The sequence below is a fragment of the Staurois parvus genome, unplaced genomic scaffold (genome assembly GCF_062004578.1).
Source record: "Staurois parvus isolate SC_StPar_1 unplaced genomic scaffold, SC_StPar_1.0 ptg001805l, whole genome shotgun sequence".
In the NCBI taxonomy this organism is placed as follows: domain Eukaryota; kingdom Metazoa; phylum Chordata; class Amphibia; order Anura; family Ranidae; genus Staurois; species Staurois parvus.
Genome location: NW_028319601.1, coordinates 2,963,795 through 2,979,350, shown reverse-complemented (window position 1 = coordinate 2,979,350; position 15,556 = coordinate 2,963,795). Strand labels below are relative to the sequence as shown.

Genomic DNA, 15,556 nt, shown 5'->3' with positions numbered 1-15,556 from the left:
CAGGAAGGAATATTTTCCCCTGCAGGAGCAAATTTGGATCATGCTTTGCTGGGTTTTTTGTCTTCCTTTGGATCAATTGTTGGTGTAGGATTATAACTTTTTTTTTTAATGGCTGAACTGGATGGACTTTAGTCTTTTAATACAGTTAGATTAGCTATGTTTTCCCAGGTGCTTTTTCAGTGGGCCTGGTTTGCTCTTTTAGCCGTTAACACAATCAAAGGTCAGGTGTTTACACTGTCTTCTTTTTTTCAGTACTTTTACTATTCGTTCCCTGATTCATAGAAGGGATTTCACATATTACTTCCACTGCTAGGCCCCTGTACATGTCCTTAATTAATAAAATGTGTGTATTTTAGTGAATTAACCCCAGTGTCATGCCTATTTGTAAACCGATATAGAGGCACAGCATATAATTCATCACAGCTGTGGCAAGAAATGTATAAAACTCAAGATCCATGCAATCCATTAAAGCAAAAATATGCAAAACCATGGCAGTCATATAGAACTTTAAAGTGGAACTTCACTCTCGCAATCAACATTGACTATTTTTAGTCCTTATGCTGCTAGCATTAGTAAATAGATGGGAAAGTATATCATATTTACTTTTCAATTTTATTTTTTTTTTACATTTCCTCAGTTACTTTCTGGTTTTCATTCCTAGGCAAATGTTGTCATAAGTCATAATAAGCTGCAGTTAATTACATAAATTGGGAACTTAGCATGCACTTCTGGTACCACTTATAGTGGAGTTCAACCCAAAAGTGGAAGCTCTACTTATCTGCCTCCTTCCCCCCCCCCCGCTGTCACATTTGGCACCTTTTGGGGGGATGGGAGAGCGGGTACCTTTTTTTGCTAAGTACCCGCTCCCACTTCCGGCTCAGTTCGCCACGGCAAACTGAGCCAAAAGTTCACCCCCTTACCCCTGCAGCCCTCTGGGACACATCACAGGTCTCAGAAGACTGCGGCCCATTGACATGCGCAGTAGGAGACCGGCTTGACTATCCCTTAGTCAAGATGGTGGTGCCAGCACTCAATAGCCAATAGAAGAAATTGCTTGGTGTGAGGACACCGCTGGATCCCTGGACAGGTAAATGCCCTAATATTAAAAGTCAGCAGATACAGTATTTGTAGCTGCTGACTTTTAATTTGTGGGAGGGGTGGGCCAGAACTCCTCTTTAACCACTAGCCTACAGGGCACTTATACCCTCTTCCTGCCCAGGCCAATTTCCAGCTTTCAGCGCTGTCACACTTTGACAATTGCGCAGTCATACAACATTGTACCCATATGAAATTTTTATAATTTTTTTGAGACAGAGCTTTCTTTTGGAGGTATTTAATCACCTCTGGGATTTTTATTTTTTCGTAAACAAACCAAAAACCACTGAAAATTTTGAAAAATAAATTTTTTTTTCTCAGTTTTTGTTATACAATTTTGTAAATAAGTGATTTTTCTCCTTCACTGATGTGCGCTAATGAGGCTGCAATGATGGGCACTGATAGGCTGCACTGATGGACACTGATAGGTGGCACTGATGAGGAGGCACTGGTAGGTTGCACTGATGGGCATTGACAGGCATCACTGATACATGACACTGATAGGCGGCACTGATGGGTGACATTGAAAGGCAGCTCAGATGGGCACTGATATGTGGCATTGATGTGCACTGGTATGCACTACTGATGAGCACTGGCACGTGGCACTGATGAGCACTGACAGGTGGCAATTCTGGGGCCACACTGATCATCAGGGCACACTGATCATCAGTGCCCTGATGATCAGTGTACATGTACCCTCCGCGGAAAGCCGATTACCGGCTCTCCTCTCCTCTCGAGCTGTCAGCGTGACAGCCCGAGAGGAGAGAAATGCCGATAACCGACATTTCCGTGTTTACCCGTGATCAGCTGTGATTGGACACAGCTGATCCCATGACTGAGCCGACATCTTGGGCTCTTTCCGTGATTTGCTGTGTCCGAGGGACACAGCGCAACGGCGATCGCTGCGCGCTCCCTGAGCCGCGCATGCGCGGTGAGAATGGAAGGACATGACGTCCTATCAGAACGAGAGAACCACCTTGCACCCATCATTGTACTATATGGCGGGCGGAAGGTGGTTTAAAGCACAACTAAACCCTCCTTTCCTTCACAGTCAAGAAAGCTACCATCTTAGCCATATATTTGATCCGCAGTCGCCATGGTGTTACACATGTTATCAGTTATGATTGGTTGGTTTAGTTACACTTTAAAGACCTCAGAATACAAGGTGTCGTCTGAGTAGTATGAGTCCTATAAAGTCTGTATATGTAGGCGATGTGTAGAGGCCACAGGCTCCAGAACCTGCCTCATTCTTTCCTTGGTTTAGAGAGCAGGCAGAAGGATGCACTTCAGGGGCCCCAACAACCAAGACTATATTTGGTAATAGTTCTGCGTGAAGACTGTAAGGTTCATCTTCACCTGAACAGAATACTATCTAGGTAAGCCCTAAAGTCTTTCAAAGGGAAATCACTGCAATTCCCCCAGAAGTCCAGATATATAAAAAATATGAGCCAATGATGATAATCCCACCTTCTCTGCTGGCAGAGAAAGGAAAAACACAGAGGTGGTGACTGGGGATTTTCTTTGCATGTTAATAGTCTTGATCAGGCAGAAGAGCAATCTTATAGCTGTCATGGTGGAGGAGGGGGCAAAAAAAGCCTTACGGGTTCTAAACCGTTACCAATCTATCCACCTGTGAAAGAAATATGGGCTTCATCTTAAATGTACTGTTTCTGATTACAGAGCTGGCTGTGAATACAGCTCAGTTTGCCAAGAGCCTGGCCATGCTGGGGAGCTCAGAGGATAACACAGCTCTTTCCAGAGCCCTATCCCAGTTAGCTGAGGTGGAAGAGAAGATCGAACAGCTACATCAGGAACAAGCCAACAGTGACTTTTATCTGCTTGCTGAGCTTCTAGCAGATTACATCCGCTTACTGTCTGCAGTGCGAGTGAGTGGCTTGTCTTTACATATTCATTAAGTGATACATATCTTCATTCCTTTCTTGCCTTCCTGGTTTTCATATACAGTAGAATGTAGTTTAACTTTCTAATGTAGTGATTAATTGCTCTATTTTACCTACTAAAGGGTGCTTTTGACCATCGAATGAAGGCTTGGCAGCGCTGGCAGGATGGCCAGTCAACATTACAGAAAAAAAGGGAGAATGAGGCCAGGCTGTTGTGGGCCAACAAACCAGATAAATTACAGCAAGCCAAGGATGAAATATCTGAGGTAAGAAAAAAAAAACAAAAAACTCTGGGACAAGGAAAGGTGCAAGACTGCTTCACTAAGAGAATGTGAACTTATTAGAAGAGAGAACCCTCTCAAACAGTCTGTCTTACACCACCAAAAGCTAACAAACTGTAATTTGGTGTGTGTGTGTGTGTGTGTGTGTGTGTAGACAGTGAGGGAGAGATATATAGATAATGTATATTTTGTGTTTCAATTGTGTCTGGGATCTTATTAACCACTTTACTACTACCGCGCAAGAGATGGCTGAAGTGGTCCTGCACGCGCCCAGCGGCACACACCCGGTGCTACCCTTGATCAATGTATCCTATGGATGATCAGTGCCCAGAAGTGCCGCCTATGAATGCCTATCAGTGCAGCCTCATCATAGCACATCCGTGAAGGAAAAAAATGTTATAATCGAAAAAAAAAACCTTTTAATTTTTTGCTCTTTATAGTGCAAAAAACAAAACTCCCAGTGGTGATTAAATACCACCCAAAGAAAGCTCTATTTGTATTTGTGTGAAAAAAATGATAAAATGTCATATGGGTACAGTTTTGCATGACCGCACAATTGTCATTCAAAGTGTGAGAGTGCTGAAAATTGGCCTGGGCACGAAGGGCGTAAAAGTGCCCAATAGGCAAGTAGAGAGAGAGAATAAACTTGCCTGACTGCATTGTGCCAAGTGTAAAGTTTGGGGGAGGGGGGATTATGGTGTGGGGTTGTTTTTCAGGGGTTGGGCTTGGCCCCTTAGTCCCAGTGAAGGGAACTCATCAGGCATCAGCATACCAAGACATTTTGGACAATTTCATGCTCCCAACTTTGTGGGAACAGTTTGGGGATGGTCCCTTCCTTTTCTAACTTGACTACGCACCAGTGAACAAAGCAAGGTCCATAAAGACATGGATGAGCAAGTTTGGGGGGAGAAACTTGACTGGTGTGCACAGAGTTCTGACCTCAGCCCGATAGAACACTTTAGGGATGAATTAGAGCGGAGACTGTGAGCCAGACATCAGTGCCTGACCTCACGCATTCGCTTCTGGAAGAATGGTCAAACATTCCCACAGACAGACTACTCCTCAACCTTGTGGACAACCATCCCAGAAGAGTTGAAGCTGTTATAGCTGTAAAAGGTGGGCCAATTCAATATTAAACGGACTAAGACTGGGATGCCATTAAAGTTCATGTAAAGGCAGGCGTCCAAATACTTTTGGCAATATAGTGTATGTGTGTGTATATACAGTGCTCAGCATTAATGAGTACACCCCAACAGATTTTTCAGAAAACCTTTACTTTCCTTTCAGAATGAACATTTTCTATGGGACACTATACTACAAAATACTCCCACAAATGCAGGCCATTGATTGCAAACAAGATTTGTTAATTTGCATGCACACAAAAGTATTTTTCCTAACAAATTCATTCAAGATCATGTTGCAAAAATGAATACACTCCAATGAAAGTCTTAGGAGCAAAGCTAAATTTTAGACAACAAAATCCTAATTAACAAGAATTCAACTACAGGTGAGTCTAATTATTCATTAAACAGGTGTCCAGCAGACAGTTGATTATAAAAGGGCGTTACTTAACAAAACCCCTTCCCGTATCATGCTGTCAGCAATGGCACCACATGGAAGAGAATTGTCACAAGGCCTGAGGGGGAAAATTAATTTTTTTTTAAACGGGAAAGGTGAAAGCTACAAGAAGATGAGCAAAGCTTTACTTATCAGTCTAAATACTGTGGCAAAAATCTAACAAAGGTGGAACTGAAACCATCTCACAGAGACGTCCAGGCCATCCTGGACAATTCAACAGAAGCGTCTTCTGTTGAGAAGGACTGAAGAAAATTGCCATGCAAGTTCACTGCAGAAAGCCAGACTGGGGTGATTGTTTCCCACGACCCAATATGACGTACACTGCAGAGGAATGGCATGCATGAGTGTCATCCAGGAAGGAAGACTCTCCTAAAGCCCATACACAAAAGAGCCTGCCTAGAATTTTCTAGGGCCCATGCTGAAATTCTGCTACGTTTCTTTGATGAAAATAACCCAAATCACTATTTATTATTTAGTCTGTAGGAATCTAATTTTTTGAGGCCCACAAATGTCAGGGCAGTACAGATATCCCCCAAATGACTCCTTTTTGCAAGGTAGACCGAGGTATTTAGTAAGAGGCATGGCACGTTTTTTTGAAGTTGTATTTTTTGTTATAATTTTTTGGAAAATGAAGAGATTTAAAAAAAAAATGTTTTCACAATTTTTATTTTTTTTTAATTCACATACTGTCACCAGTGCAGTACGCCCTTGTCATATAATTAGTGTGGCAGTGATCAGGGACACTGACTGGTGACAGTACGAAAAGAAAATTAATACTTTCTTTACATTTTTTTTATTTTTTTTCTTAAGATTTTGTTTCATAATACACTGTGACCCAGAGTAGTATAATGTTACCATTATAGTGACATTTGTACTACTTTTGGGGAAGTGATCAGAATTTTTTTTTTTTTTTACTTTTTACACATTATGATTGCTTATAGCAAAGAATTTGTATGCTATAAGCAAGCATTTAACTGAATGAAATCAATTCATTCAGGATTTTTTTTTTGTGATTCACTGTGATTGGCAGAGAGAGGCTGTGATTGGCCCAGTCTGTACATGTAATCACTGTGACCAATCACAGCTAGTGACACAATTGTATATAATGGATGGTATGAAAGGAAGCCATCCATTGTTTACAATTGTCATGTGACCTGTTGTGATTGGTCACAGCAGATCACATGGTATTGGCAACAGGCTGGTGCACGGATCTGTTATCAGCTGTGTACAAGGTACACAACGGTAACCAATCACACCACAGCGAGGGCACGCGCAAGGTGCTATCCAGGAAGGACATCATATGATGCTCACCCTGATTGACAAGAATCTCGCTCAGCCGTCATTCTGCTATTGGTCAGGCGAAAACAGGTTAGGAATGCTGCAAGTTTAGAAAAATATCAGTTGATCCTGCCAGAAATACACAGATTCTAATTTTCTGTGCTCTCTGCTGCACTGTTATTAGGTCTTTCTAGTTAATTTTCCTGGACTATAGAACACCTTCCTCCAATTTTAGAGATATGGAGGGGAAATATGTTCTGAGAGCCGCGTTGGTGAAAATGCTACTTCTTCATAAACACAGTACATTGCGTAGGAATCATCCCCCTAGGACAGGAAGTATGTTACTGGCAGGATCACCAGTTAAAAATGAGGAAGAGGAAAAGAATGAAAACTAATTGATGCAGCCACCATATATAGAACCTAGTAAGCTGCAAATATTATAGTTTTGTTTTTGGTTAAGCTGACTTTAAAGTAGGATGAAATACCACTGATGTGCATCGAGATAGCAGCCAAGTGTACAATAACTGGTTGCTGTGTGAATGTGCTGCCTGTTCTGAAATTATTCAATTTAGTTAATGTACCCCAGTCGAATGCTGCAGGTTGTGATCAGAATAGAGAGTTTTGAATATGATGACCAACACTTGGCAAGTAGCAGGCACAGCCCCACCAAAAAGAAGGCATTTGCCACCTACAGCAGTACATAGTCCTGCTTACAATGATTTAACTTTCATGCTTATCAGTCTAACATTGCTCAAATAAGCATTTATATAATTCCTCCAGTGTTTGTATCTACAAGCCACTTACTATGTGTTAGTCTACAGTCTGGGCACCAGGAGACATAAATCACTTTAGCTCTTGTTTATAATAAGTTTTCAAACAAAACATTTTTATTGCTCATCTCTACCACTCATCTTCCAACCCTTGTTGGTACAGTGTGCAATTGAAAATAACAAGGATTTGGACTGCTATGGAAAAATACATTGTTTTTGTTATTTATTTTTTTAAATTTTTGTGTTTTTTTTTTTTTTTTTTTTTTTATCGTCATGCTTTTCGTACATAAGCTCCTAAACTGTGTAATTTAGCTCTATGTTGCTGCTTACATTAGATTTACATTCTAAACCTTGGTCACCTGTTTTGTTAGTGGGAGTCCAGAGTCACCCAGTATGAGAGAGATTTTGAAAGAATTTCGATTACTGTTCGGAAAGAGGTCACAAGGTTTGAGGTAAGATGACTTTATAGCTGAACATTTTGATAGATACAGTTTTAGAATAATCATGATTACCTACATTTTACAGCTTGCCATAAGACTACAGCTTAAAGCGGAGTTCTAGCAGTTTGTGTTCGATGTTCTCGCCTGAGCTGTCCGGCATCTCAACTGTGGGCACAAAGCTGTGACAGCTTGCGGCTTCACAGCCTGGTGCCCACTGCGCATGCGTGAGTTGCGCTCTGCCTTCTAATTGGTCCTGCAGGTTTCTGGGACCGTGAAGGTTCTCAGGAGATTGCGGGAGGCCGCCGAACTTCTGGCGCACTCCGCTGCGGCGAACTGAGCCGGAAGTGAGAGCGGGTACCTGTCAAAAACAGCTATCCACTCCCCCCCCCCCCCCCCCCCAAAAGGTGCCAAATATGGCAGTTGAGGGGCAGAGGAGACAAATAAACAGAGCTTCCGCTTTAAATTGAATGACCGATTCTTTTTACTATTTGCATTTTTTGATATATCTAAATATGCTTAACTGTCATTTTGGAGGGTTGGTGCAGCCAAAATGTTTTTTCGCAGTTTTGGATAGCATGAAAAAGGATTAGAATTCTGTTGAGGTTTGTTTTTCTGTTGTGTGGGGCCCCCAGATTTTTATTCTTGTTTCCTCTTCAGCTGACATTTTACCAAAAAGGAACTAAGGGGTACTCCCTAACAGGAGCACAGAAAGCAATGGAGATGCTTTCTTTAGGTTTGGGGAAGGCCAGACACCCTGTGAGATTTTTATTTCTGCCTGTGTCCCAGTTTCAAATGTTCACTTTTGTCTAGTGAGCTCATTGTCCTCTGGACAGTAAGTGAGTGTAAATCTCTCTAACAGTGTCCTGGATAGCAGTAAGAAACCTAATAGATGTTCCAGTCCTTCCCCACACTGCCAAATCGAGAAAAAATGTTTTTGGCTTGACACATACACTTTATGACCTTTTATAAGTTGAGGGGTAATATTGGGGGTCCCAACCATTCTTTTCAGGTAAGCAATATGTCCTCAGACACAGGCTGACTGCTACGTAGTCTTTGGGAAAGATGTTTATTCATATGTAGGAACTTTAAAACCAGTGAGATGGTATTGGATTTTCTATTATATATAGAGCTCAGCATTTCTAAATGAATTGATGGAACAAGCTGAATCTTGAACAGTAATCAAGGTAAACCTAGTCATTTCCTAAGGGGCAGTCAGTAATAACTGTGTTTAAACCACTTCTGGGAACTACATAACAATTTAAGCTGCCATTATCTTGGTTGAATTGCTGCCAGTATTGTAAAAATATCTGCATTTTACATGTACACTGAAAAGTGCAGCTTCTGAATGATTTGCAGTCTACCCCAGAAGAAGTACCTGTACTGTTTTCTTTGAGATATATGCAATTTCTATGCTGAACTATTAGTAAGCACTTCAACTACAGCTGGATTCAGCAACATTTTAAAGTGTTCTGAAATACGCATCATTAAGAGTTGTAGCAATTGTGTTTCAAAGATGGAAGTTTTTGAGTTAGATATTTGCCATACTCAGTTTATGAATGTTTAGCTTATGTTAATCATGTGCTTTTTGTTACTGCAAAATAATGTTGGCTGTCACCACCTACTGATGTGTGGAGTACATCTCTTCACCAAGACAAGCATACCAGTGGTATTCAATGTCTGCTCTTTCAGCATGTTAAAATAACTCAAGGGATAATGTTTTTTGTAATACTTAAAGTAGAACTACGTATGACCATTTAAACAAGTACCATATCCAGTTATTGTGATGTGATGCACAAACCTTTTAATAAAGGCAGCTCACAGTGGTTTCAGCAACAGAGGCAGTGCTGTCAATCCAACAAACAGTGGGTAGGACTAGGAGTGGCCAGTTGCTAATTCATAAGCTACAGGCTTGTAAATCAGTAGTGACAGTGCTGATATCCACACCCGCTGTACCTCAAGCCATGCCTACATGAGAGTGGCCACTGTGCACTGAGTTCAGGAGTAGTGCAGCATTGTTGCCACAGTCACAGGAAGCTGTTTTAAATGGGCTTCACTGGCAGACTTAAGCAAGTATCACCAGAACTTGAAAATCATTGTTTCTCTCACCAGAACGGGTTGTGGGTGGATGGGTCCAAGCTTAGTTGAGTAAGATCCATTCTTCTAACACTGTTTACTTCAGCTCTGTCCGATACCCGCAATATCAGCATATTTGTGCTGGCAGATTGGCTTTAGGACATTTTCACTTTAAACTGGGATTTCACAAAGGCGGTCGAACATCAGTAGTGAGCGCACTGTAAACCATGCTACCGCAGCATTCATGGCACCTCTCAGAAATGCACTCTGTCCCCTGGGGAAGAGGATGAGCAGAAGATCTCACATTGCAGGGAGGCTGGGGAAACTAAGTGTTGATGCACTTATAATTACATACTGCACCACATATTTTTGATGGGAATGTTGACGATGCTCATTAGAACTGAGGAAGCTACTTGGAATGGTAAAATGTCTTCAATATGTGACTCCTGCCTCCTTTTTCATACTTTTATTAGTGGCTGGGATCTCACTGCAGTCTCTTGCTCTCATAGCAGACCCCCCCCCCCCCTTATTCTGCTTCTCAACTGTAGAGTTCTCTCCAGACTTCTCCACCCCATAATGTTACAACATGCTCAGTGGCAAATCCTTGTAGTGCAAACTTTGCTTCAGTGTGTTATTCTGGAGTATGAGCTTCATTATTGTTGCGTGCAGAGTGTTTAGAGCTATCATTGAGATTGTAGCTCCCTCTGCTGTTGCTGCTGTCAGTGCAGTTGATTGCACTTAGTTGGTGTTTTCCAGTTTGTGACTGATTTAGAATAATATGCTTCATTGACTAATAGACCTTATGTCTGTGTTGCCTCAAATCTTCCTTTCATTGTTACAGTATTGGTTAAAAATGGTAGAAATCAGACTGGCTGTTATGGGGAAAATTGACCATTCTTCTTTTGAACACTGTTATAGGTCCCATGGTCTTTCTTTTATTGTGTGAAATGTTTGCATTTCAACAGTTTCTTTAGCATGTTAGGACCTTTGCAGGTGGTATTTTTTACTATCGGACTCAGCATTTTTATGTTCCTCTTACAGAAAGAAAAATCGAAGGACTTCAAAAGTCATATTGTGAAATACCTAGAAACACTCTTGAATTCACAGCACAAGGTAAGAGAATAACATGTACTGACCTGTAGTCTAGTATGTACAGTGGGGATCGAAAGTTTGGGCACCCCAGCGAAACATTTGTATTAATGTGCATAAAGAAGCCAAGGAAAGATGGAAAAATCTCCAAAAGGCATCAAATTACAGATTATACATTCTTATAATATGTCAACAAAAGTTAGATTTTATTTCCATCATTTGCACTTTCAAAATAACAGAAAACAAAAAATGGCGTCTGCAAAAGTTTGGGCACCCTGCAGAGTTAATATCTTGTACTGCCCCCTTTGGCAAGTATCACAGCTTGTAAACGCTTTTTGTAGCCAGCCAGGAGTCTTTCAATTCTTGTTTGAGGTATCTTTGCCCATTCTTCCTTACAAAAGTCTTCCAGTTCTTTGAGATTTCTGGGCTGTCTGTCACGCACTGCTCTTTTAAGGTCTATCCATAGATTTTCAATTATGTTGAGGTCAGGAGATTGTGAAGGCCATGGCAAAACCTTCAGTTTACGCCTCTTGATGTAATCCCCCGTGGATTTCGAGGTATGTTTAGGATCATTATCCATTTGTAGAAGCCATCCTCTCTTTAACTTCAGCTTTTTCACAGATGGCATCAAGTTACCATCCAAAATTTGCTGAAATTTTATTGAATCCATTTTTCCTTCTACTCGTGAGATGTTCCCTGTGCCACTGGCTGCAACACAACCCCAAAGCATGATTGATCCAACCCCATGCTTAACAGTTGGACAGAGGTTCTTTTCATTAAATTCTGTGCCCCTTCTTCTCCAAACGTACCTTTGCTCATTCCGGCCAAAAAGTTCAATTTTAACCTAATCGGTCCACAGAACTTGATTCCAAAAATGCATCAGGCTTGTCTATATGTTCATTTGCAAAGTTCAAACGATGATTTTTGTGGTGAGGACGTAGAAGAGGTTTTCTTCTGATGACTCTTCCATGAAGACCATATTTGTACAAGTATCTCTTTATAGTGGAATAGTGTACCACAACTCCAGTGTCTGCCAGATCTTTCTGGAGGGATCGTGCAGTCAAACGTGGGTTTTGAATTGTTTTTCTCACAATCCTGCGAGCTTTTCTGTCTGATATTTTTCTTGGTCTTCCAGATCTTGCTTTAACTTCCACTGTTCCTGATGACTGCCATTTCTTAATTACATTCCGAACAGAGGATATTGACATCTGAAAACGCTTTGCTATCTTCTTATAGCCTTCTCCAGCTTTGTGAGCGTCAACTATTTTCAGTTTCAGTTTTCTAGACAACTGCTTAGAAGAACCCATGGTGCTGATTGCTGGGGCAAGGTCAGATGAGTCTGGGCATTTAAAACCTTGTAGATTGACCTCACCTGGTCTTCCCAGACGATGATTGAGAACAATCCATGACACTGGCAGATCTCAGCTTTGCAAAGGGGGCAGTGCATGCTATAAATTCTGCAGGGTGCCCAAACTTTTGCAGACACCATTTTTTTGTTTTCTGTTATTTTGAAAGTGTAAAAGATGGAAATAAAATCTAACTTTTGTTGTCATATTATAAGAATGTCTAATCTGTAATTTGATGCCTTTTGGAGATTTTTCCACCTTTCCTTGGCTTCTTTATGCACATTAATACAAATTTTTCGCTGGGGTGCCCAAACTTTCGATCCCCACTGTATACATACAGTTGTGTTCAAAATAATAGCAGTGTGTTGAATGAAAAAAGTGAATAAAGCTCAAAATCCTTCTAATAGCTTTTATTTCCATACACACAAATGCATTGGGAACACTACACATTGTATTCCAAATCAAAACATGAAGAAAAATATATCAAATTTGTGTTGTTCATCTAAAAAAATCGAAGAAAAGTGAATATTAGACTGTTCAAAAAAATAGCAGTGTTTGTATTCTTCTTTACAAACTCAAACATTCACTAAATAAACTGAAAAATGTTTGAAGATTTTGCTTTCCTTTTGAATCACTTAATTAATTTTTCGTTGTATAAGCACTGTTTCTGAGAACTGCTGTACATCTGTGTTGCATGGAGTCAACCAACTTCTGGCCCCTGTGAACAGGTATTCCAGCCCAGGATGATTGGACTACATTCCACAGTTCTCTATTTCTTGGTTTTGCCTCAGAAACTGCATTTTTGATGTCACCCCACAAGTTTTTTATTGGATTAAGATCTGGGGATTGGGCTGGCCACTCCATAACGTCAATCTTGTTGGTCTGGAACCAAGATGTTGCATGTTTACTGGTGTTTTTGGGGTCGTTGTCTTGTTGGAACACCCATTTCAAGGGCATTTCCTCTTCACCATAAGGCAGCATGACCTCTTCAAGTATTCAAACTGATCCATGATCCCTGGTATGCGATAGATAGGCCCAACACCGTAGTATGAGAAACATCCCCATATCATGATGCTTGCGCAACCATGCTTCACTGTCTTCACAGTGTCCTGTGGCTTGAATTCAGTGTTTGGGGGTCGTCTGACAAACAGTCTCCGGCCACTAGACCCAAAAAGAACAATCTTACTTTCATCCGTCCACAAAATGTTGCGCCATTTCTCTTTAGGCCAGTCAATGTGCTCTTTGGCAAATTGTAACCTCTTCAGCACGTCTTTTTTTCAACAGTGGGACTTTGCGGGGGCTTCTTGCAGATAGCTTGGCTTCACATAGGCGTCTTCTAATTGTAACAGTACTCACAGGTAACTTTAGACCTTCTTTGATCTTCCTGGAGCTGATTGTTGGCTGAGTCCTTGCCATTTTGGCTATTCTTCTATCCATTCGAATGGTAGTTTTCCGCTTTCTTCCACGTCTTTCAGGTTTTTGTTGCCATTTTAAAGCATTTGCGATCATTTTAGCTGAGCAGCTTATCATTTTCTGCATTTCTTGATATGTTTTCCCCTCTCCAATCAACTTTTTAATCAAGGTACGCTGTTCTTCTGAACAATGTCTGTAACGACCCATTTTCCTCAGAATTTCAGAGAGAAATGCACTGTAACCAGCATGTACAACATTTGCTGCCTTCCTTCCTTAAATAAGGGCAATAATTGCCACCTGTGTTTCAAAGAATGAATGACCTCACTAGTAGAACTCCACACTGCTATTATTTTGAACATGCCCCTTTCAATTAGTGATTCAATTACACAGAATCAGCAGCATGCATGTCATGACTGTTGGGTCTGTTGGATTTCTATTACTCTACTACACCTGATAGTAAATTATTTGCCATGTAGAAATATCATTTCTACCAAAAACAGTGATTGATCTGGTTAGTGATGTCTGACGGCTATTATTTTAAAGACAACTGTATATGTATAGGCACTGTTGACAAATTCATCCTTAAAAGGTCAAAAAACAGATGCTGAAATCTGAGCTCTCAAATATTACTGGAGAGTCTTGATAGCAGGGGTGGACTGACCATTTGGGAACTCGGGCACTGCCTGAGGGCTCGGGGTCAGTAGGGGGCCCCATGAGATGCCCCTGGTACCTTTCATAGGCTTTTTCGGGTGTGGTTTGAGTGTGGGTGAGGACACAGGGGCCCCATGAGTTGTCAGTCCACCCCTGCTTGATAGCCAACCAGCCCTTTATACTGTCTGAAACCCAAATTTAGTGTCTTTTGTTGTGAGCATTTGAGAATGAATTACATAAAATTACAAGCAGCTATAGAGGTCAGCGGTGGTTTGTTTTAAAGCTCTTTTAGTGCTCGTTAAGAATCTATAATTACTTTAATGTCCCTAGGATGGGCACATGTGCTCATTAAAGTATATGGTCCTTTTTTTTTTTTTTTCCTGTGTCCCCACTGAGACTAGTCACTTTACCTGATAACCATTGTCATAGGAGAGAAAATAATGGGAAAGTAGCCAAAACAAAAAAAAGTGAGAAGGACTATATCCTTAGCAGTAGAAACTGTAAGTTGAAAACCTTACAAGAGATTTAATCAATCTGAACTCAATCCAAAACTAAGCAAAAAGAAAAAAAAAGTTTAGGCTGTAAATACATGCATTTGATTTGTTGGACATTAGCACATATAATCTTTGTACAAATATTTTTAACTAATAACCTGTCAACATTTTTCTTTCAGATACTGACTTATTTTTTTTTATTGTTACAGCTGGCTAAGTATTGGGAAGCATTTTTACCAGAAGCAAAAGTTATATCCTAACTGCCAAGGGACACAGTTACAGCCCGGACTATGCTACTTCTCTCCTGCCATGTTTTTTGTTTTTGTTTTTTTTTTATATAAATATTATACCTCTTGCCTTTTAGAGACTATAGAGTCACACTCTTATTATGCTTCTACATCCGCCTGATGCTGTCACTCTTTTTACTCTTGGAGTGCTGAATGAGGTCTGTTGCGCATTGCTGTGCAGCGCATTTTTGGATCTTTATCTCAGAACTGATTTATCAGGATTATCGACTGTTTCCTGTTTCTGGACCCTCGTTCCACATTTCCCCTCTCACTGCCAGATCAGCCTACAAATATTTTACTACAATGGCAGACTGGTTTGACAGGCAAGAGTTAACCTTAAAAAGGACGGTTCTGTCCCAGCACTTAGACACATTTGCTTCTGTTAACATTTCTTGTGTATATTTTTCATTTAACTTCCACATATATTTTCTTATTAACTCTATAAAGTGATAATTAGGGCTTTTAGGGCTTTCTGCGAGAAAACTACAACAACAAATGAAATGAATGGGAGTTTCTTGGGGTGGGTTTATTAATATAAATATATAATGTATATTTTTTGGCTGTGACACAGACACAGAGAATGGAGCCTTTCTATTCTGCAAGAACTACACAGTTATTCAATAAAACTTTGAAAAGCCCTCTGATGTTTTTAGTATGTTTTGTGTTGTATGTACACCTTTTTGTGCGATTGAATCATGTCAACACTCCTTCCTGTTTTCCTGTTTCTAGCAGTATCAAGCCTGGTACACATTAATTTTTTTTTTTTTCTCAACCCAGCGGGCTGAACAAAAAAAACTGACAGATTGCTGTATTAACACAAGCGATGTTAGTACAGCGATCTCCCCCACTGAGCTAATCGG

The 15,556-nt window shown here is 40.6% G+C and overlaps 1 protein-coding gene across 2 annotated transcripts in view; it reads left to right on the top strand.

Annotated features, from left to right (window-relative positions):
* The window catches only part of SNX1 (sorting nexin 1), a 60,404-nt gene extending 45,070 nt beyond the window's left edge, over nucleotides 1-15,334 (top strand). For both annotated transcript variants that reach the window (XM_089663965.1, XM_089663966.1), the window contains exons 11-15: nucleotides 2,776-2,981; nucleotides 3,119-3,262; nucleotides 7,275-7,355; nucleotides 10,458-10,529; nucleotides 14,619-15,334. In XM_089663965.1, coding sequence (XP_089520091.1) covers nucleotides 2,776-2,981; nucleotides 3,119-3,262; nucleotides 7,275-7,355; nucleotides 10,458-10,529; nucleotides 14,619-14,669 — 554 coding nt within the window. In that variant the 3' untranslated portion in view covers nucleotides 14,670-15,334. The remainder of the gene's footprint in view (nucleotides 1-2,775; nucleotides 2,982-3,118; nucleotides 3,263-7,274; nucleotides 7,356-10,457; nucleotides 10,530-14,618) is intronic.
* Nucleotides 15,335-15,556: the final 222 nt, after the last annotated feature.